The sequence below is a fragment of the Daldinia caldariorum genome, assembly GCF_022478825.1.
Source record: "Daldinia caldariorum strain CBS 122874 unplaced genomic scaffold F4812scaffold_6, whole genome shotgun sequence".
Classification (NCBI taxonomy): Eukaryota; Fungi; Ascomycota; class Sordariomycetes; order Xylariales; family Hypoxylaceae; genus Daldinia; species Daldinia caldariorum.
The window spans coordinates 1177716-1201839 of NW_025953042.1; the positions used below are offsets into that span (position 1 = coordinate 1177716).

Here is a 24124-nt window from a genome sequence, read left to right on the forward strand (position 1 = left end):
ATGGTATGGGGAAAAAAGCCAATAGTGCTGTCGTGTCATGTGATGCTGTGCAGGGGGGTGCTAATTAATATTGCTCTCTCAGTCTGTCAGTCTGTCTGTCAGTCTACGGGTTAACTTAACTACTGTATTCAATTATTTGAGGTCACATGTTGCTGCTAAGAAAATATTTATTTGCTGCCGCGGTAATGGGGTTTAGTTATATGGGAAGTAGTAGTGGTAGCAGCAGGCTAGCAGCGATTTTGGTGAGATCGTCAACGTTATCGTCAATGGTTTAACAAAACAAGAAAGAAAAAAAAAACCCTCAAGGTTTGTTATCGCCGTTTGGCCGGTTGCTGCCCGACGTCTTTTTTTTTTATCTATTTTTTCTTTTCTTCGTTTTGTTTCAAAACAACGTCGGAGAAGGCTAGATACCAGATCGATGTCGAAATCGATAAGGCAGTAGGTATAATAAGAATAACGTGTCTATTTTATCTGTTTTATCTGTGCCTGTGCTGCTGTGTTAGTAGTTAATTTGGTCTAGTGAGTTGAACGCTTTGTGCTATGTCGGGCCTCGTTGCGACCCCTTCCCAACCCCTAGCGTAGCTTTTTTTTTTTCTTTTAATCGGGCCGGCCGAGGCGAACACCCCCCCCCCCCCCCGCTCCTACGTACTCTGTAAGCTAGCCCCCTCGTGAAATCGCGAGGCTTAGACGGGGTCCGTTTCCGCAAAAAGGAGGTTGTTAACTGCGACGGTGGGCAGGGGTCGGGGAAGTATACTTAGGTATGTAATTAGGCGTGTGTGATGTGTGATTGCAGCTGTCACGTACTATGTAACCCGTAGTTGTTGTGTAGTGTACAATAGCCTTGGACTTCTCTGCCTCAATCTGACCACAGTCGATATTTAGTATCGTGTCTTGTCTCCCTTGCGCGCCCTGTGTAATTGGGTCGCGCGGCCAAGACAACCTGTTCTAGAAAAGTCGTACATAATAATAACCTGGTTCATCTTACCAGCTTAACTAGCGTACATACGTCTCTACTACAACGACGACGACCTACCTACTAACTGCGGATTACTACCAACAAGAATCTCGAGGCTGTCTGATGTGGTTGCCTTCTCAAACGCTAGCCCTCCGGTGTGTAAAAACGAGATAGCGGTGCTACGCTATCTACAGAGGAGAGCTATGGGCCTATGGCGCCATCTAGGAAAAAGCTCGTCCAAGCGTCTCATGGCGATCGTATGGAGACATCTCCAAGTGTGACCCATCATATGAGAATCGTTGGGTGCGCTACTCGAATATCCGCTACTATTGAACTTTATTTTATTAGATGCAATTACTAGTCTAGTGCTTTATCTCGTGTATTCATCGAGTTCCCCAGTTTTGGTAACTTTTTTCGTCTCCATTTTGCTCGCCTTGCTAAAAATGGTCTATCCAAAGTGTGTTTAGCGTTACCTATTACGGGGTTCTAGCTAGCTAGGTATCTAGAGATTCGGTCAATGTATGACTAAACAGCCATGGCGTATTCTGAATCCTGACGTCTCGTTGTCCTCCGGTTCGTGATCTATGATTTGCCGCTCTTCTGTCGTCAAGATAGCCGAGGGTCTCCGTCGGATGTCACCGTTCCACCAAGTACCTCCTCCTACACTCCTCAGTCTGCGGGAGAGACAGGTAGAGAGGCAGTAGGTTATGTCTCAGATTACATTTTTACTTGACCAACCAGGTTAAACCTGGCGGGTTCGGCGGGTGGTTCCGACAAAAAGATGCGAGTGGCGGAATCAGTGCGCATTTGTACATAGCATGCGGTTTCAGGACCGTGGTGATCTTCGTTGGGGGGCGCAGGACTTCCGAGCAGACGAACCTCAGATTGCCGAGCATGTCCGTCTTTTGCGCCAAACAGCACCGCCTCTTAATTGCGGTGAGCTACCGAGCCACCTGGCAAGACACTGTCTCAGGCAGGCTTGATACACTTATGAATCTGCAGCGAGCAGCTTCATTTTCATGTCGTCATGTCTTTCCCCAAGGCGGGGTATAACTTTTGGTAATAAGTTAATGATTTGAGATGCTGTAGTGCAGTTCGGTGTTAGTTAGACCTAAGTCCAATATCCAAAGTAACAATATAGGTTAGGTAGGTATCTATGGTCTGAAGTGAATAGCTCTATCCTTTTATTTTCAGTCTGTTTTCCTACCAAGCGCAGCAAAGAGCAAGTGGCTATAAGTTGTCGAGGACATATGACGAGACAGGATTGGAGGACTTGCGAATAGGAAGTGGCTCATCAGTGCAACCGTAACCAAGACATAATGAACGTCAAGTTGGACGATACAATGATTGATAGCCGCATCTTCAAACCACTTAGCCTAGGTTAGTAGATATCATTCAGGGCGGCCATTCGCAGTAAACCCCGCCATCGACCGGTTGTAACACCAACATATACGAAACTTGCCGAACGTGATAGTCTACATAATAGTGCAGATAGACTGTAGCAATAAAGATGCAATGCAACACGCAGCGCAGGAATAGTTTGAGGTACCCCAACATAGAAGAGGTATGCTCCTCGTCTCATGTAAGACGACTCATGCACAAGTGCGAAACCGGGAATCGAAGTTGCTATAGAAACTGCGCGCATGTAGAATAGCTGTCGACACCTATGGTTCTAGATAGATACTTAACATTAAAAGGGCCGTGTCCTCTTATTGAGATGATATGGAGATGATATGCGATAGGAGATTTAAAACTGGAAGGGTAGAGCAGTTACTCTTGTGGCGGCGGACACCATTGACATGTCTATATTACTCACCGGGTTTCTATACCAAATTAGTTAGATAGGTATTAGGTTAGGTAGTGTTCAAACATCGCCTTAAGATGGCCGAGCCCAGCTTTTTGGCTTTTCGGTGTGCCACCAGTTCGTGGTACGTAGTAAACCGGCTGCTATCCGAAACAACCCTCGCTGTTCTTCCTTCTCCAGTACTACTTCAAAGACGTTGAAGTGTGATATCTAGCGTCATGCCAAAATAGGAAAGTCACTCTTTTCTGGAAGACTACCTCTTATTCCGAATCGGGTCCGGCCCGAGCATGCGTCCCATGCGACGATGCGGCGACATAGAAATCTAGCCTTGATGTAATGCGTAATCGCCACCAACGTCCGCTCTGTTGATCCTGGTCCTTTGGGAAGCCAACTATACTTGATCACGCACCTCTCGGCTCATGCCTAGTAGTACATTCTGAGGAGAGTTGAAGTATGTCATGCATAGGCCGAATAAGTATTCTGAATTATATCACGATTTCTCGCGAATATTAGGATTGAAATATTCGCTGACTGCAGAATATTTATCCTACGCTGAAAAGGGGGCTGACAGCCTGCAGCAGTCGTGGTAAAAATTTTCGTGGCGGTTTATACTTGCCATGGATACATACCTTACATAGTACGAGGGTAGCCTTATCACTGCTTGACCGGGTGCTCGACGGCTTCAGCGCTGAGGTATTTTCAATATTTTCAAGGTCGTCCTGAAAACCCATTTTCATGGAGGTAATAACACGCGTGGCGTTTGTCTTTCATTTCCGTTCTTGTTACCGTTACCTTCCAATGCGATAGCCATTTTGCCTACTATGTAACGACCAAGACGCCAAAATCTGACGCGTAACAAGTCCACGGGTATCGGGTTCCACTATCTACATAGTAGACCGGGGGAGTAGCGGAAAGTGGGCAGCGTATGCGTCTAAAGCCAACGCGATGCTATACTGCGAGATGATATTCATCTACTTATTAGTCATATTATGTTGTGCCTCTGGATCCTTGCTTCGTGTCGACGAATTCTTGTCTGGACAAGGCTGCATGATTTGACAGCTCGACTCAGCAAATCGGTTTTGAGCATTGCGCCTATTCCATATGAATTCGTAGTTCTGCTTAATAGTTCGTTGTCCCGTATCCTTTCCCATACAGGCTCACTTGGAGAAAGGCCATAGTGACGCGTTCTTCTACTGGTTTGAGGCACTATGTTATTAGAGCCCAGAATTTCCACATATCCGTACAATGCCCCTTGCATTGGGGATGCTGATCAGTGAGTGAGGAGCGGGACAGTGGAACAGCGGGGAATAATCGTAAGGCAAAATCTGAGACCTGCAGAAGGACAAGCCAGTAAAAGTGCGCCACTGATGTTATCAACTCTGAGAGGCCACCCCCTCTAGTGGCTCCGAGAACCAATACGCTGGAACACACTTCTGACTGGCTGCGGCGAGCTGTTATAGATTGGCTAGTTACCGCTTCAGCGCCTTTTTTCTATCCTTCCTCCCTCCCCTATTCCGTTATGCGAACCCGCACGGCAACCGCATCTGATCCGAATGTTTGAATACGAATGGCGACATGACCTAAATTTCAGCTGACATGGTTGTACGGCGCTGATAAGTGGGATTTGGGAAGTACAATGCATAGTTGGTACTTTGTTATAGTTCGTTCCCTGTGTTCTGTGGGGCATACACAATTTTCCCTTTCTTCTCTTAATAATGTTCTTCCTCTCTTCCGATTGGGAACTCCGGGTGCAGGTGAGTTGCATCGTCTCCGAAGCGATTACCTATTAAGGCAAGCTTGGCCGGCACTGGGAAATTTGGGACCCCCCCCTGAACGGACTGTCGGGTTGTTTTTTTTTTTTTTTTTCGCATGATGTCCATATGATAGAGGAATATGAGCGACAGATTCGATGATGTTACGAGGTCCGTGAGCTCGACAGGGCTGAGACATTTCCCAAGAACTTCAACATCCTAGAAGGCGTCGAGAACGCTTCGCTTACCACGTAGAGTCTAGACAATCTTAAAAGCATGGTGCTCCGAAGTTCTATATGCACATCTCGATTCGGAATGCTTGCTTTTTCATTTCTTATCCTTGGCAAACGTGGGCGTAAGACATTGTAGCTATCAGGATCTGTGCATCCCCGCATGTTTTGAGATGAGATAGAGAACTCTTAGATAGTGAAGAGACGGGCTTGGGTAGAAATTGCTCTACACCCTTCATTAGACTATTTGACGGCCCAGGAGTTCCGTCTGAGTGAAAAGTAATCGAGTAAATTGAGTATACGCCTAATGCAGGGACAAGCCTGACAAGTCACACTGCATTTTAGCCTGTCTTCGCCGAAGCTTCGTACCTGCAGGACTAGCCTCAGAAGAGGTGAATCGGGCTAATACCTGCCTTAGGTAGGTACAAGTATTAGGTAGGGTAAAATGGTGTAGGTTAGGTATATCTCCCATGCCAATGTTCTACCGACAACAAGTTAATCGAAACCACGACAACTATGCCGCTAAGTAGTGACTAGAAAAATGAATTTGTTGAGATTTTTCATGCCTTGGGAGCTGAGACGTCGCCAAGGTCACCGTCGTTGACTTGCAAGTTAGCTGCAGAGTGTCTGCCCTATACTCCATGTGCACTGAACCTGTAACTATGTCTCACCGGCACGCGAGATAGTTTAGCTGCATTTTCTACCTAAGCAAGGGTAGTGCAGGTGCAGGTCTTGGTATTAGACGAATATAATTGTCGAGGCTCGCCATCCCTAAATAGGTCAATTGGTAAAACATCGAAACTAATAATAACATCCTTTCAGTACAGCCTGATGGATTTAACCTTATAAGATTCGGCCCGCGCTCTGGCTTGTTATATTAGAATAATATGTAAATCTGGGTCGGTATGCGACGCATTGCCGCGCGTAGTGCGCAGTGCGCAGTGTGCAGAGTGCAGTATACGGCGAGAATAAGGTACCTAATGCATGACTTGCAGACGGGGAATCCTGTAGGAGGTTTTCTCAACTCGATACCGACAGAGGGCTGACATCTATGGACGTGTACACTAAGTATGAGGTACCTTAGGTACCTAGGTCTAGTCCCGGTCACGTTTTTTAGGTAAGGTGAAATGTTTTCGTATTGCACCAAATAGTCTTAGCGTCCCATATAATTTTGTGTAGGTGCTTTGAACTTTGCTTGGAGTTGCCCAATTCCTTCTTGGTGCTCCGATGCTTTTAGATGCTTTTACCGTGCCGTTGGTAAGCGACCAAGGTTGCGACCAAAAGTTGCGACCAAAGGTTAGGTGCTCCATAATTCCCCCCTACCACTTAAACACTGAGATTCCCATTTTATTTGTGTGCCGCGAATATTGTGCGACAACGGATCACCAGTAGGATTCCTTCAATGGCTATCACTATATGTCATACTACTGAGGATATGCGAAAATATACAACAAGTGGACGTAATGGGATGTACTATGTAATGTACGCGCAGGATTTCAGCGAATCTGCTGCATTATGTCGGACTCCACTGAGCACGAAGTCGATCCCCTTGTTCCATTGAAAGGCAAAGGAGCCAGTCGCAGAGCGCGCTCGAATTGCTCGAAACCAAATTTCTCCACGATGCTATCTTAATAAGGCGCCAATTTGACTAGTATTGGTTATCTTGGGAAAAAAGACCGAACTTACCTAATTAACCTACAGTAGTCGAAACGGGCGACAACTTAACCGAGTATGTATACGATGCCCTGCTGCCTCTCTAAACGGCCAAGCGCAGAAGCTCTTCTAGGCTGCCAAGGTACTATCATGTACTACACTGGCAAGGGTCTAGGTACTGTCTGGAATTCTAACCCCCTCCTCCTCTCTGGCCAGACCCTAGACGGTGGATGGGATGGACGATGGCAATACTTGGCAGATGGTGAACTCTAGCTTCCCCATGTGGTCCACTGGGCCTCCGCCTGGGAGCACACCCCCAAAATGCCCAGTGAAGCCCTTCCACCATTCAGCGGTCCAAGTCGTACAAAGGCGAGATACGTCAGGGCGACCCAAGAAGGCTAACCGGCAAGGATTGTTCGTGCTCACTGCCTGTCGTATATGCCTAGTGTGTATCTAACATGCAGTTGGGTACATCCATACATGTACGATACCACCAGAGGTGACCAGATCCACTCCAAGAGTTGCAACCATCGAGTATCCCCTACCCCAAGCCCCCGGCAACACGCCGTCAATTGGCTTCCAGGGTCGGGGCCGCCCCCATCTGTCTGTTTGGTTACATGCACTGCTGCCACTGCAATGTACTCGAGGCCCTCACCTAAATATGTCCTTCCCTCCTGCCATATCTGTCTATTCGTGTGATTCTGATCTTTTTGCTTTCTGGTGTGTGTCGCTCTTTGTTCATGTTCTCGTCTCTACCTGTAATTCATGTGTGTGGGAATACCCTCATCTACATGCCATTCGGGGCCATGAACGCCACCTAAGCCGTCGACCTACTTACACATCAGAAGCATTCGCCGCACTCGTCTCCGGTCTATGGTCTATGGTCTATGCCTGGTTATTGGCCTGAAGTGATTAGACGACTATCTTAACTTATATGCTTCCAGACGTGCATAATTCTAGTTGACAGGACGGCTGGACCCCGAGATTTAGTGAGAAGGGACGAATCGATTAGTAGTTACGCGGCCGCGAAATATACGTACCTTTCTCATCTTACCCGATATTCCGAGCCATTCTACAACAACCTCGTCGAGTTGCGTTTCTATTATTCCGGGGTCGTATATTTTGGACAAAACATTAATAAACAGGGTATACGTTTTATAACTACTTCTATACGACTACCTTCGTTGGTTCTGCGATATCTTATCGAAGGGTAGATTTATTCAACATTTTCAAGAATTGGGGTCGGAATAGAGAAAATCTCAACATGGCGAACAACTCGATAGAAGCCTTGCGCGGCGGATGCCCCGCGCCCTTTTTCAATGAACTCTCATTCCCTGCGAAGGGAGGACGTAAGTCTCGAGTCTCGGTTCTATACCCCGAATATGTCTAATTGTTTTGCAGATGTGGAGGGCAGGTTGTGTACGCCCTTTGCGAACTTGAATTGTTGCGTCCCTTGCCCTATGACGGACTGGGTTTATCCAGATAATTTCCAATCAGCGACAACAGCTGCAAACTGGGTTAATGTCGTAGGCATGATTTGCTGTGCCTTTCTCTTGATTTCCTGGATTGTGCTCCCCGTTGAGAAGACACATCGTCACTATCTAAGCATCAGTCTCACTTGTGCCACGGTTCTCATGAATGTGAGTTAGCTTTTAAATCAGACATCTGCAGTCTGAATATAGTTGGCTAATTGTCAATAGCTGGGCTTCATTATCCCCTTAGCAGCGAAACCAGAACAGTGCTTCAACGAAATCACTCCGCATGGGATGGACACAAGCTCCGTATGTGCCGCCTCAGGTTCTTTCTTACTTGCTGGTGGCTGGGCTGGCATCATGTGGGTTTTTCTGCGAGCACTTTCATTGCATCTTCAGATATGCTGGCAATTGGTCGTGGGTCGAAACTTTATGTGGTTTTCTCAAGTGCTTGGTTGGGGTATACCCATTGTTGGTCTCGTCATCCTCCTCGTCTTCAGCGGAGTGTCATTCCGCTTTGGTGCTACATGTCACATCAACCACGAGAACAGTTTGGCCGATTTCTGGATTCCGTTGCTAGTATTCGCAGGACTCACCGTTATCATCCAATTCGCCACTTTCGGATACTGCATCAAGGTCTACCTCGCATCTCTGACTGACAATAGCGCCACAACGGAAAACTCCGGCATGCCCTCTTACTCGAACAGTATCCGCACTATGACTCCTCGTCAAGCGTATCGAAGAATACGCCGTGTTATCCAACTTCAATGGCGTGGTATTGTCATCGTGCTCATCATTATCGCCGATGTCATTTTCTTCGCCGTCATCTTTGTCTTCCTAGACAACACCGTGCAGTCGATCAGAACTAATCCGTCTAAGGCGTTAACCTGGGCGGCTTGTCTAATTCGTTCAGGTGGCGACAAGGATAAGTGCCTATACTTAGCGAACGATTTAGTCGTCAACCTTCCGACCGTTACGGCTGTCTTGGTACTCCTGGCGGTGAGTAGATATGATGGCCCGTCAATGATTCTATATGAGACTAATAGTGGTTATAGATGAACGGCATTTGGTTGCTCTTACTACTTGGCCGCTGGTCAATGGTGACTGGCTGGCTCGAGATATTCGGATCGTATACTGGTAGTCGTACCAAGAAGGAATTTGTATCTGTTGATGCTCGAATGGATATTAAGCAGGATCCCCGGTCTTATGAAATGTTGTCTCGCGATTCCGGGAAGACGGACACCGTGCTGACGCCAATTAGCCCGACGAAGTCGCCGATATCGCGAGGAGGGCGCCAGACGCCAGACTACTTCGGACAAACCGCACGATACCAGCCGCACCAACGATCGTTCTCTTCACCAAGGCCGCCGCAACAGATGCAGTGGGATACGACACAGGAGTACCAGGACTCGTATGCATTACCACCAATGCCAGCGCAATCTCCTGAGTATGAAAGCATGAACCCGCTGGCAATGAACAGAATACAAAGAGACGGAGACCCGCGATATGCGGTCCCGGGCCCCCAATATGCCCAGCCTAGTACGCCCGATCATAATCGCGGCCATGTTTTCATCTAAGCAACCGCATTTTTATTTACGCAGGCTACCTGCATTCCCACCATCGTGTACAAATTTTTCTTTTGATGTTACCATATCGAAACGGCTCAATGCCTTGAAATATGGTGTTTTGAGGCTTAAAGCGCGGCGTCTCGGGATTGGACGGATTTTGTATCAATAAAACCACACTCAGGTAACCCTAGAAGCGTGATTGACTACAAAGGATAGGAAGGGGGCACTGAAAAAAAATCTAGGAAGATACATACCCTAGAAGAGAGGAAGTACCTCAGGGAAGTAACAAGGCGGGAAGACGAAATTTAAAGAAATATACCTCATATACATATTCATAATGTGGACACCAGGTTCAGGGGAGGAGAGATGGCGGGAAGCCGGCTGGCTGGCATGTCTCATGTCTTGCCTCTGCCTAGAATGAAGTATACCACTAAATCTGAGTTGGGAGATGAAACTACCTTAGGTAGGGAGCGATATCAGATTCGTTTCCCTACCTAGACACCTATAATGTTAGCTTTGGATAGCTAGCTACATAACCTACCTACCTTAACCTAAGGGTTTACTTATTGTCTAAGCAAATAAATAAAATGAACTATCCTCTTAAAAGAGACTCGAATCATCTTGCTCGAGCTGCTTGTAGTGAATCTAGGAGGACTATCCACGTAACGAATGGATAACTCAAGGTTGTTTGTTTGATAGTTTGTAACTGCGTTAACTTGTTCCATTCTATATCTATCTAATCCCAAAAACGGCTATATTGATCATTTCGAGTAGGTACCTATTTTAATGTATGAATATTCAATTATACCTGTCACTAAAACGAGAATGATAGGGCTGCAATTACGTACAACTTATAAATGTTAGCATGTTTGTATGTAGGACGGATTACATAATAAAAGGCTTGTCTGTCTGACCATTGGGACCAAGGCTGCCAGGGGTATGGATGCCACAGTGGAGTACGAGGTACCCTGTCAAACCCGCCAACCGTCAACTCCGTGACGGAAGGACTGGCTGCCAATTCTTCAATGCTTTAACTCAGCCCGATAAGATCTACTCTCGCAGATATTAGTCTGCGCTTCTCTTCCCATTCAACCATTTTATTTTTTATTTTATTTTTTCTGGTAGATCGAAACCCACATCTTACATGGTACGATGGGTTCGTTACCAGTATTATCTATATTAATTGTCGTGTCTTGTTTCGGAATACTCGACACCGATTATTATTAGTTAAATACCTATCTTTAGCCTTTCCATTCATATACCAGGTACCTATCTACCAGGTACCTATCAGGTATCTATATCTCCTTATACTGCCTATCTTGATAAAATATAAAATATACAGCAAAATGTATCAGTTTATTTTATTTGCCTTCCTTATTCTCGGCGGTTATTTCCATTATCTGTGGAAGGCCGAAGCCGCCCTCCACGAACCATGGGTCCCGGATCCAGGTGACCGACTCTTCAGCCAGCGACCTCTTCCTCCGTTTAAGGAATCGTCTAGCATAGCAACCTATACCTTTCCTCTACGGACACAGGGTCGGAATATCGTCGATGCTACCGGCCGTCGTTTTAAACTGGCCAGCGTCAATTGGTATGGAGCCAGCGACGAGCTGTTCATTCCCGGCGGCCTCGACGTACAGCACCGCTCCGTCATCGCTACGACTATCCGGCTGCTAGGCTTCAACAGCGTGCGCTTACCGTACTCGGACGAATTGGTCATCCGAAATCCGCATATCCTCCCCCACCTCCTCACCGCAAATCCCGACCTCGTCGGCCTGCGCGCCCTCGATATTCTCCAGGCCGTCGTCGAGGCATTGACCGACGCCGGCATCGCTGTCATCATAAACAATCACATCACGAGCGCGACGTGGTGCTGCGGCGCCGACCCGTGCGACGCCGGCTGGGCCAACGACCAGTTCGGCCCCCTGTGCAAAGTCTCGCAGACCGAGGAGGAGTGGATACAGCACTGGGAGACGGTCATGCGGCCCTTCGTGAACAATCCGCGGGTCATCGGCGCGGACCTCAGGAACGAGGTCCGCGGCGTCTGGGGCACCATGTCGTGGAGCCGCTGGGCGGACGCCGCGGAGAAGTGCGGCAACCGGCTGCTCAAGATGAACCGGGACTGGCTGATCGTGGTGGGCGGGACGGAGTCGGGGAACGACCTGAGCAAAGTAGGGGCGCGGCCGGTCAAGCTCGACGTGGCGGACCGGGTGGTGTACTCGGCGCACGTGTACGCGTGGTCGGGGTGGGGGAGTAAGGAGGGGCGGTACGCGAAGCGGAGCTACGCGTCGTTCATCCAGGCGATGCGCAAGAACTGGGCGTACCTGGTGGAGGAAGGGGTCGCGCCGGTGTGGGTCGGGGAGTTCGGCGCGCCGCGCGACCCGGGCGTCGGCGACGCCAACTACTGGCGCAACCTGCTGCGGTACCTCAAGCGCATCGACGCCGACTTCGGGTACTGGGCCATCAACCCGCGCAAGCCCAGGGACAACGCGCTCGAGACGTATTCCCTCGTCTGGGACGACTGGGTCACGCCCATCCTCGACTACCGCATGCGCGACATGACGGAGCTGATTGCTGGTTCCGGGGGTGGTGATGATGAGGATGAGGATGATGGCGATGGCGATGGTGATGGCGAGGGGGATGGGGAGAAGGAAGGGCTTAAGACCGGGGATTTATAGGGTTTTATGGAGGGTGAGATGAGGGGTTGCGAGTTAGGCTTCGGGCTGCAATGAAGATAGGGAAGATGTGCTGGAAATACCCACGTGGGGAGGGAGAAGAAGAAGAAGAAGAAGAAGAAGACGTCATATGCTCTTGAATTATAGCCATGGGATATCACTGATCTAGGAATACGCGGCGGTTATGACAGTTATTAGTGGGCTTGGCCCGAGTCGACGGATTGGTTGATTGCGAGTCAGGTCCCTACCTAACCTAAGCCAGCGGGATTAGATAATCCGCTTTTCGTCATGCTGGCACATGAGAGTCGGTTGTTTGTTGGTGCTGTTGCCGTTGATGATGGTGGTGGTTGGTTGGAATTAAGCAAACCAACCTGTTGAGCTTTTTAGAAGCGGGCTATAGGCGCGAGATCGAGTGCGTATGAGTAACGAATGGCGACTGGCTTATGACTTCGTAGACATCTAAGATATTCTTCTTGCGTGCAGATTCGTGTGATTGCTTAATAAGTACTTGACAAGTTGGACCTGGGCTGAGTAACGTTGGGGGTCGGTTAGAGCTAGCGATGACATTGGTCGGCTCATGACGAGTAGGTGTTTGGTGAAAGGAAGTAAACGAACGACCCCCTTGTTGGTTTTTCAGTTGTTTTTATTAAGGAGAGAGGACGGCCGTAGAAAAAAAGAAGAAGAAAGAAAAAAAAAAAAAAAAAAAAAGGGGGGGAGGGGGGAAGGGTAACTGGTGATATGGGCTTGAGCGTGATATTTTCCCGTCTATGGTTCAATTAAATGATTTAATCAAAGAGTTCGAATAAGTTATGTCCTAGGCATTTCTCAAATATGTGTTCTAACGTGTGCGTGTTTCCGTCTCGTCGGCGTGTGCCTAGTTCGACCATATTACCTTAGGTACTTTTTGCTTTGTGGATATAATTGTGCCCGAAGACCGTCTCGTTTTATGAAATATTGTCAAGTCCGCCCTTGCCAGTAAATCTCATATCTAAGCTTTTGGGGGGAACGAGGTTACTATTCTCATAATACCTATATTAAACCCGGCCAGAAGCTTTTGGGATGAACATGCAGAGAGCATTCTTTGTTATAATTTTTTTCGTCTAAATACGAGCATGTGTGTTGGTCCTTGGGTATAATAAGATCGGGCTCGTAGGTCCAATACGAAGGTTACACTACACTAAGTCGCACGTGTATTATTAATAAATATTAAGTATGATCTGCTCCATAAAGCTTGTCAGGTAGAGAAATATGAAGCTTTGAAATAAATGTTTGTTATAGAAGAATACAATTGTCTCCCCATGGGGTAATATAACCGCTATCAGAGTACTTAGAACGGATTACCAATCGAAGGTCTCGTTCCGTACTTAATTTTAGTCATCGCTAGGTAGCCTACACTTTAGTGTTATAGGTACCTATATTGCTGGTTTGTTTTGTTTGTGGTGATGTAGTAGCTTGAATTGGTCGTTTTTGCCTGTAAGCTTGGTCGCTGATATTCGGAACGTTCTATTGGGATTCTACATAATAGGTATATTAAAATAAGCAATTCTTTTAATAGCTAGTTCCGTTGTCTCTTGTAGGACGATGAGTTGTCAAAACTATATCCTTTGCATATACAGACTAGAGTTATTGAAGATGGGAGACTGTGTGTCGTAGGCACTTTCCAGGTCCATACAAATCCTTTGTAAACTGAACCTGAAATCAGTATTTAACCCGGTTTACGATAGAAGAGTAATTGAACATGCTACTGGGATACCTAGAGTACCTACGTTAGGAAATTTTGCAGAACTGTATATTAGCTACGTGATTTGTAAGTACACTCGTCGCGGAGCTAACTAGGACCTAACCTCTTAGTCTACGCAGAGAATCAATATTACTACCGCACTTACAAGACGTCGGTGCCTAATGACAGTCAGACTGGTGCTGCAGGTTTACTGCGGCGATTCCATCGATATATCCGTGAGTTTTAATACTTACCTACGTATCACAGCTTTCAATATTCCGTATGAACCGTAAGTCCGCGTGAGTGGCTCGAAGGAATCTCACAAATTGGTCTTAGGTAGCGGTATTTATCTCAGGCCAAATAGTATTCCCAAGTCATGCATTACATATATCAATATAAAGTAAGCCAAATTTTCGTTTAAATACACTATTCACCCCTATTTCGTCGCGGGGGGTACACTTAGTAATCATAAGTTGGATATCCTAAATTATACCCGAGAATAAATAAAGTCAACTAACATGAGAGTAGAAAGCTTCTGTAAAACACTATCACAGTACAGTCCTTAGGCGGAGGTAGCAACGTCAATCCCTCGAGTTGACATCGTTTTACCTTTTGGCAGTGTAGCCGTTTGATAGTCATCTTCCGAATCCATAGGTACAATAACATCTCAGCCTCGTCGAGGGAGCTTTCGAGATCTTTCGTTTGGACAGTCAATGGTTACTTCAACGGTATTAATAGGAGTAGCTACCCGAGGTTAGCCGTATCGTACGTTCTCCATATCGTTGATTATTCCAGCTCTCCCTTAAGTCTTCACCGCTTCCAAGCGCGCCTTTATTCCCGCACTCGTCGTTTCACGGCCCCAACATCTAAGGGGACTTAGGCTTCGGATGCGTGATAAATGATGTTATCTTGAAGGTGGCCACGGGCCGCGTATGCTAGGTCTTAGTTTACGGTGGCCACCGCCGCTTGCCAGCTCATGTCGACGATATCGAAAGAGGGAAAATATGCAAAATCACAAGGCATGATGTGATGTCTTCTCATTTCCGGTGGGTGCAAATCTACGCAGAGTGCCACTTATAAATCCCGAAAACTTTGAAATAATTACTCCTATTCTCTCAGTGTGTTCGGTTTAGGTCGATCTTGAGGCGGGAACTCATCAAGTCTTGCTACATAATTCTCCATCCGATACGAGGCCAGCCAACTCCTGAAACAGATCGTGCTAACGTATATATGTCCATATATGAGGGAATTAATGCCAAGTATTAGTGGTCTTGGCACGCGTAGACTGAACGGTTAAAAAAGTTATTGCGATATAGGAGAGGGTATGGTGATCTGCCTCTGCCTCTCTACCTGTTACCGTAGGTGAAATCCGTGGGCTCAGTAACCTAACCCTGGTATGGAATCGGAATTTAATCCCGGCGTTATTCCCTGATGAGCTTAGATCATCAACTAATGAGCGACGGCTATCATCGAAAACTTCAACTTCGACGTATCATCGACTAACCCATTTATTTTCTGCCGGTTCCAAATATGAACTGTTATTGCCATGTGCTCAAGTAACTTAAGTAACAGAACAGCGGTAATGCGGCGTTATTTAGACATTTATGGGGCTCTTGAAGTGCCGGTAAAGCTAAAACAGTTCTGATTTAGCTCGATATCTGTGGGGCTAATATGGAACAATTCCGCATTATACACGTGGATTAATAAGTACAGTAAGCGAGCTGATTGTCTTTACGCCTGTTTACAAGCAGGTGGTTACAGGGATAGGGGTAGATTTCAAATCCGTTTTATAGATGAACATTGCTAGATCTCTTATTAATCCCAAAATCTGGTTACAAATTCACCTCTACGGAATAGAAACTTACAAAAAAAAAAGGGCGTCGTTGTAAGCATGAGTCATAAGATTCTTATTTCCTTGAATCAATGGATCACGATATGCCTGTCGTCATGTCAACGTTGTGATTACTAGGTACCTACTTACCTATAGAGCTAAGAGCTAAATCCGGTCGGCAATATAGTTAAATTTTGGTGGTGACCGGGATTCGGAGAATATGATAGTCGGGATTATCACGCAAATAACACCAATCGGTACATGACCCGGGAGCTAACCGATCAATCCCGGATTTTGGCCCGTTCGATTCAGAATGTTGGACCCACTATTGCGGGGATGCCTCGGTCGAAGTGTTCTGCTGCCCCTCCAAGTTGTCTTCGGTGGCCGAACCGCGTCGCGAAAGCGCGGAATCAACATTATACGGGTTAACCCTTCCTCCTCCCCACCACCCGCCAAAACAAAGTGATGAATTATCCATAATCTTTCTAGATCGCCTGTTGGAACCATATTCGTTAAGGTTATGCACCTGATCGTCGACAATGGCGGGTAGGTCGTAAGGGTTTCACTCAGGCTGTTAGCTGTGAGCTGGAAGTTGTGACAAAAGAAATTCAAAAGAAATCTAAAGGGGTTAGTCAACGGATGGTCCGAGTGATCACCGAAACTGAAGCCGCCTTTTCGTAGTTGGCATACGCTAGCAATGGTTTGAAGATGTCACCGGTTGTCTCGATAAGCTTACTTACTTTAGGTAGTCTATGTATCTAGTACTCATACAGCATAGAGTCATTACGTCAAGTAGGGAGACTACGGATAGCTAAGGTTCCACTATCTTTCTTCTCGAAAGCGATAGATTTCTATGAAGGCAGGAGGGGCTGCTAATTGTAGTAAAGATATGGGGATTTCTACACAAGCATCCCGAGGTCAACATGTATTATTGGATATACGCCCCACGACAGGTGCCCAGGGTATGCAAGGAACTTGACATCCCACATACAATGCCTAACCCTACTTACAGGGTACCCAATGCTTGTCACCTGTACCATCTATACCACCACATGAAGATGTAGTATTCACTCATGTTGGGAAGACTAAAAGTTACATGTACCCGCCATGGATAAACTTTGTGGCGGAATGCGGTCCGCATATAGTGGCTGGGTTAGAAGATGATAGATCTGGTACGATACATTAGCTCTATGTGTCCAATAAAATTTGATAAAGACGACTTCTATACTTGGGTAGAAGTATAATATAATGCTGGTAAAGGCGTGGATCTCGCGTTCGGAATTCGCGAAAACACACCTTGCCATCAATAGGGCCGCATGCTGCACTAAACGCTATACCATACCTAGGTATTAGAAGGAGGGAGGGTCCATTGGTGTGTGTGGGCGGAATTCACGGTTCAAGGTGCAAGGTGCAATAATTATGTAGGGTTCAATGACCCCAGCATCGGAAGGCGGTATATTTATGCAACTATCTGGGTACCCTACCTAGGTACCTTAGGTAGACACTGATAAAGGCAGGTATATAAAGGACGGGAAGGAATTCTTCGTAATGGAAAGAGAGGCCTGTCTCATCTGAGCATAGAAAGGAAAGTCCAAGACCAATACCTTCCCTAAGTCTATACGCCTTATCTACTCTATAAACCTATTGTTTCAACAAATTTCGAGAAAAACCAAAAAAAAAAAACAACAACAACAACCCCGAACTACAACATATCAGACACCCTAGGTACCTATCGCCATTACTATCAACATGGGTGAAATAAAAAAGGGAAGACAGATTCCGCTTCAAGTCGCGAAGGAGAGAGTTGCGACTGAACCAGACAAGGAATGGGTCTCTATACCGCGAGGTACAGAACCTGAGGATGGATGGGAAAAGATCACTTATCGCCAGTTTGGCAAGGGAATCAACTATGTTGCGAAGTTAATCACAGATTTCGCTGGCCCGGCACCCCCTGGCCAATTCCCAACGATTGCTTTTATTGCCTTGAATGACTCTCGTTATATCTCCTTTGCGTTCGGCGCCATGCTGGCGGGTTATAAGGTATGATTTTTCAGGGATGTTTAGTACAATAAGCCTCCTATTGCTAACTTTCATAGGCTTTATTCATCTCGCCTCGAAACTCGACCGAGGGTCAGATTAAACTCTTCCAGGACACGGATTGTCGGTTTATTGCCCACTCTCCCGAGTTCCAGGAGCCCGTCAACTCCTGGAAAGAGTTGCATGATTTTAAGAGTTTGGTGATTGCTCCTGAGCGGGACTTTTACTTTAATGATGCACCCTCTACCATCGAGTATGAGAAGACTCTCGAAGAGGGAGAATGGGACCCCTATTGCGTTCTCCACACCAGCGGAAGCACCGGTTTCCCGAAGCCCGTTGTTTGCAGGCAAGGATGGCTTGCAGCTGTCAACTCGTTTAATGACTGGCCCGCGAGGGACGGCGTCCACTTGTGGCCTGCAGAGTTAACTCTAAGATCAAAGAGATATATTTTCCCTAGTAAGTTCATCCGCTTATTCTGTCGAGAATCACGTCTAAGTATTTCGTCAGTGCCATTCTTCCACGCGGCCGGAATGTATGTCTCTGTGTTCTTAGGTCTTTACTGTGGAACGCCGATTCAGCTTCCGATTCCCAGCAAGCCTCTACGGCCCGATATAGTTTGCGAATACATTAAATACGCCGGGCCAGGGACATCGGCCTTGTTACCCCCTTCGATTTTGGAGGAGATGAGCCATGTTCCTGAGCATGTCGAGGCACTGAAGCAACTGAGTGTAACTATGTTTGGTGGCGGTAAGTGACCTGATTTGGCTGCTCGCCGAAACAAGAACTTGTCTGTCGCCCTTGTTGCTAACGATCTATATAGGTAATTTGACAGCCAGGGCAGGAAACAGCCTCGTCGAGCAAGGTGTACACCTAGCGAACCTAATCTCTTCTACTGAGTAAGATATCTCTAAAATTGCGCACCCACTAGACACTTGGATACTAATTAACTAGGGCGCCATATCCTTTTTATTTTCAGCCGAACCCAGAGCTTTGGCAGTACTTCCATTTCGATGCCGAGTTAGGTGGTATGGACTTCCGTCCTAGTGACACGGACAAGGATGCTTATCACCTATTTTTCGTACGCAAGGAACGTCACCCTGGGGCTCAGGGTGCCTTCTACACATTTCCAGAGCTTAACGAGTACGATACTAAAGATTTGTTCCGCCCACACCCGACTCTAAAAGACCACTGGAAGTATGCTGGGCGCTCCGATACTGTGATAGTATTTTCCAATGGTGAGAAGCTTAACCCGGTCACTATCGAGGAAACAGTTGCTGCCCACCCAGAGCTCAAGGGGGCTCTAGTTGTAGGCCAGGATTACTTCCAGGCCGCCATGATTCTCGAAGCTCATAAGCACCCGCAAAGTGAGCAGGAAGAGAAAGAATTAATTGAGCGAGTCTGGCCTCTGATATCCCACGCGAATAAGGAATCCGTGGCCCATGGTCGCATAGAGAAAGACTTCATCATGTTCACGAAGCCGGAGAAGCCGTTCCCACGAGCAGGGAAGGGAACTATTCAGAGGGGACTGGCCGTTAAACTATACCATGACGAGATTGACGAGCTATACAAGAAGGCGGAGATCAAGCAGCAGGCAAATGCACCTAATCTGGATGTCAGTTCCGAGAGTGCCCTCGTCGAATCTATTAAACAGCTCTTCATATCGCGACTTGAGACTCCAGAGTTAGCCTCTGACGCCGACTTCTTCAGCGCTGGTATCGACTCGCTTCAGGTGATCAATGCTAGCCGATTAATAACTGCTAGCCTGAAAGCATCTGGAGTTAATATTGACCATACTGCTTTATCCCCTCGTGCCATTTACTCGAACCCGAACTTTAACGCCTTAGCCGCTTATATCTATTCTCTGGTGCAATCTGGCGGCGCGCAGACTACTAATGAAGCTGAGCAGGTGATTCAGACGATGAAAGCACAGTATGAGAAGTATACGAAGGACTTGCCAGTAGCGAATACTAATAAGCCTCTCCCGTTGGACGATGGCCAAACTGTTATCGTTACCGGTACCACGGGAGCTCTGGGCTCTTACCTCTTACACTTCATGATCGGTGATAGCAAGGTGAAGAAGGTCATTTGCCTTAACCGTTCCAAGGACGGACTATCGAAGCAGGCAGATTCTTTTCGCGAGCGTGGCCTAAACGCCGATTTCAGCAAGTGCGAGTTCCTCCAGGCGGACTTATCTCTCCCCGACTTTGGCGTGGGCAGCGAAAAGTACAACGAGCTTCTAGGTACTGTCGACCGAATCATTCACAACGGATGGCCTGTGAACTTCAATATTCCCCTCTCGACTTTCGAGCCGCATGTTCGCGGCGTGCGTCACTTCGTGGACTTCAGCGCCAAAGCTGCTAAGCGCGTTCCCATCATCTTTATTTCCAGTATCGGAACAGTGGAGTTCTGGAAAGGACGCGTTCCGGAATCCCAAATCACCGACTTCAGCATCCCTGGCGGAAACTACGGTCGTTCTAAGATGGTTAGCAGTTTGATCCTGGACGAGGCAGCGAAATTTTCTGGCGTTCCGACGGCGAGCATCCGCGTTGGACAGATTGCAGGATCACGCAACGAGAAGGGCCTGTGGAACAGGCAAGAATGGCTACCCTCTCTCATTGCGTCATCAGTCTATCTGGGGATGCTCCCTGGTAATATGGGTCGTTTCGACATGGTGGACTGGATGGCGATCGAAGACGTGGCAAACCTGGTGCTGGATGTAGCGGGTATCAACGAGCCGTTGCCCATCGACAAGATTTCCGGGTATTTCCACTCAGTGAACCCGAAGACCATCGCGTGGCAGGACCTAGCGTCGGTGGTGAAAGAGTACTATGGGGACCGGATCAAGAAGATTGTGGACTCGAAAGAGTGGCTCGCGGCGCTGAAGGCCAGCCAGGCCACCACAACGGATGTCAGCAAGAACCCGGGTATCAAGCTCATCGACTCGTATGAAAGCTTCTTCTTCGGCGGCGGCGAGGATGCTATCGTATTCGATATGGAGAGGACGCGTGAGCACAGCAAGACGGCGAAGAATCTCGAGGCCGTGACACCGGAGATGATGCGTAACTGGTGTAGGCAGTGGAACTTTTAAAGAAACTCATGGTGATGGTGCCCCTTGTTGTTTCTATTTATGAGAGGATTGCTTATGGCGCTTAGGATGTGGCGTTGTCCTTCACGAGCACATAGATTTGACGAATTTCTTTTCATTATGATGCCATATTTTGCACGTGTCCAACTGCGCTATGCGCTAGATAAACCTAGTATAGCTAAATAGAATTGTTGAACCAAGACGATTGCGCTTACAGCAAGTGTTAAGCAATTTGCGAAATCTGGCATACATGTTCCTAATGTATGATTCCAAGAGGTGTTATGGAGAAGCAAGTCCCTATTAAAAAGAAATTCGAAATTCATAAATTAATAGGGGTTAAATAATCACCCAGGCTCAACCTGCCTCTCAGTTTGCAACGCATCTGGCTAGCTGCAGTTTATGAAATATTTCAGCGGCATGAAACGATGCCTGCTTGTTCTCCCAGCTTGGTAAGTTAGACTTGTGGGGTCTACTGGTCATAAAGGAGCCGAGTAACGACAGGTCCGATGATTACCCAACGAGGTTACCGAGAGTAGATCGTGGCAAACTATTTTTGCCATATTATCCTATTCAATTTGCGCCTAGATATTTTCGAGCCCTTTTGTCATTTTATGAGGTAAAAACGAATAGAAAGTATTGAATGGTAATCATGCTCTGAGCAAATTACATTAGCCATCCAAGTTTTCTATCTAAAGCCCGGGTTGTTCCACGGTATCGCTCTTCTCTGCAATAAAAACTTAATCCGGTGAATTGAATGAAAGAGACCCCATTCAAGGTGCGGTAGTTTCCTTCTTATATACCTATGTTTGCTTGGATTTCTGCACTCCACCTAACTGGCTGTCAAACGTGGTTTAAGCAAGGAATTTTATAGGACATACGTTTCGAGAAGCCCCTATTTTAATAATATTCGTAAGTGGAAACGACATTTAGTTCGATCTTATGGATTAGGTAGGTGTAAAATATTGAGTATTCGTACCAGAGACGTAAGGTTGAATTTACCTAAGGTAAGTATATTGCTTCGGTCCTCACCTAGGGTCCTTATGTGATATCTAAAAAAAAACCTTAGATACCTCATATCTAATGCCTCCCCTTTATACTAGGTACAACTTAGAGATGAGGTCTGACACAAGTCACTCCCTTGCCCAGCTGAGTTGTAGATCTTGTCCCACAATAAGCTATGGGTAGGCTGGTTGGAATTTAGTATGGAGGACTATTCCAAGGTTGCTTTACCGAATGTACCACATAGACCGCCTTATAGGGTAATATTTTATATACAACCTGTGGGCTTCTTTAGGTAGATAACATTGAGGCGATGGCTCAGCGAACGTCAGAGTGGTGAAGGTAGATTACCTATGATACTAGAAATCCGTTTTTCTTCGAACTATTAACAACGACCTATCGAATCAATGAAGCCCGAATTTACCGCCCTGCTGTGCCATTCGGGGATTTTTGACAGGAGAGGTCAGCCGCGAGAGTTATACATACATGGGCAACCGCAAAATTATTTCTCGAGTGATGTCTGGCTTGCGTACCTTAAATGCCTAACCACCACTCAAGTCGTCGGCATATTCATTGACATGCGCCCAAGACTCGGCCCGTATGGATACTTTCCGATTAGATTGTGTAACTGAATGTACATTGAGGTCAACCAGCCCCTGTGGCTACTTTTGTTGCATCGGTTATCACTGAAGAATTTCGTAGTTGACGATACACAACGCTCGCGTCCCGAATTACACAAGTATTATATGATAACACAAGAAGACGTTCCATCTCCACCCTGTGTCCCGGTCATGGAATGGCCTGCGTTACATATATCTCGGTAATTGGCGAATTTTCCCGCGTGCTTCGTACGCTTGTCTGATATCTGCTCCAATGTTACCCCGTAGGAGGCCCTTCAGGGGTTCAGGTATTCACTGACAAGCTTTGAAACAGACCAATCGAGACTTTCTAGGGAAGAATAAAAAGTTGATGGTACGCTCGAAATGGCCCCATCATAATAAATTTATTGGTGGTATTGATAAGACTATCTGGGATTTGAGCGAGCTGAATAGGTTCGGTGGTACAAGGCCGAATTGCGGTTACAGCAAAGCTGGAGGATGCACAGCATCCTCCTGAAGTTGTCATTTACACGCGTTAGTACTTGAACATCCTCGTAGGGAAGAGGCTCAAAGTAAACTGGAATATCCCAAGTTCGATAATAGGAGATAGGAGACCGGCAATCCGCATCGCAATTTGCGAAGCCTGCAGTTGAGATGTTTGCATCCGTTGCTAGGATAGCCTGGGTTAGGCGTTTTCCCATGTTGATCTTTGAGAATATTCTCTTGTAACAGAATTACCCATAAGAATCATGGTCTTCATCATTATAAACATAACCGCACTTGAAAGCCTTACATGTTGTAGATAGTACCTTTCTTATTTCCTCTGATGTCTCGATTATTGTGTCCCACGGGAGGTTAACAAGGAGATACAAATATATTTCACAACCAGTTCCCTTTCGCACCACGACCTCACACACGTGGTCGTTAATGAGCATAATAAGAGGGCTAGAAGCAACGTCTTCGGGTTAATACTTTTTTGACCACCAAGCTTATTATAGGGAGACGTGTCAAGTCGGTGAATATTGAAGACACATTGTCCTCACCTGGTCCAGAATACAGACGGAATTCTACAGTAACATGATCACTATTGGTAACTAACCAACGGGAAACTACCGAGAAGAAGTCGACACCGGACGATCTGCTGGAGCCCCTTTACCTTATGCTGGTGTACACATACTGATATTATATTGAAGCTGTACATAACTAGCGGGGAGTGACCTCATCAACGACGTCCTTCCAAAGCACCAGGTAGCAGTTTTCTAAGATATAAAAAGGCAAAATCATCGGACGGCAACTCAACAGCGAGGTGAAAGTGGCCTGACTCACATACCTGTAGTAGTAGTAACGGGTAATTCTATTATTGTAGCTGGAACTTATCGTAACCAGGTACGTACAGCTGAAGGTGAACAACCTATGTAGGAGGTAGGCAGGCCCACCCGAATACTTGATACTTGGACGTACCTGCATTTACACCTTCCCTCCTTCCTCTATTCACAACGGTTTCTTCGTCGTTCCTTCCATCTTATTTCTAAACAATTCTTCTTAGGCACGCGCTAACTCTAAAAGTTTGCAACCAATGGAATCTTTCTCAATTTCAACTGGCAATTCGAAGGCACGATTCTAAAGAGGTACATACATACCTACGTAGTTGCCTGGTCAGTCACCGGGGGGGGGGGGGGGGGGGCGCCGGCGCGGGGGGGGGGGGGGGGGGGGGGGGGGGGGGGGGGGGGGGGGGGGGGGGGTGG

General features: G+C 46.9%; 3 protein-coding genes across 3 annotated transcripts; all 3 read left to right on the forward strand.

Moving 5' to 3' along the window:
- Positions 1-7657: 7657 nt before the first annotated feature.
- On the forward strand, positions 7658-9442 carry F4812DRAFT_458447 (uncharacterized protein; the record flags this gene model as incomplete). The annotated part of the gene is made up of 4 exons (XM_047937367.1): positions 7658-7742; positions 7795-8033; positions 8094-8864; positions 8921-9442. The coding sequence occupies 4 exons, from the start codon at positions 7658-7660 to the stop codon at positions 9440-9442; spliced, it is 1617 nt and encodes a 538-aa protein (XP_047791239.1).
- Positions 9443-10360: 918 nt separating this feature from the next.
- Positions 10361-12813, forward strand: F4812DRAFT_425224 (glycoside hydrolase family 5 protein). The gene has a single exon (XM_047933900.1). The coding sequence runs from the start codon at positions 10780-10782 to the stop codon at positions 12109-12111; it is 1332 nt and encodes a 443-aa protein (XP_047791240.1). The 5' UTR covers positions 10361-10779; the 3' UTR covers positions 12112-12813.
- Positions 12814-17186: 4373 nt separating this feature from the next.
- F4812DRAFT_470673 (acetyl-CoA synthetase-like protein) lies at positions 17187-20950 on the forward strand. The gene is made up of 5 exons (XM_047939004.1): positions 17187-17699; positions 17756-18152; positions 18204-18443; positions 18517-18592; positions 18648-20950. The coding sequence occupies exons 1-5, from the start codon at positions 17409-17411 to the stop codon at positions 20782-20784; spliced, it is 3141 nt and encodes a 1046-aa protein (XP_047791241.1). The 5' UTR covers positions 17187-17408; the 3' UTR covers positions 20785-20950.
- Positions 20951-24124: the final 3174 nt, after the last annotated feature.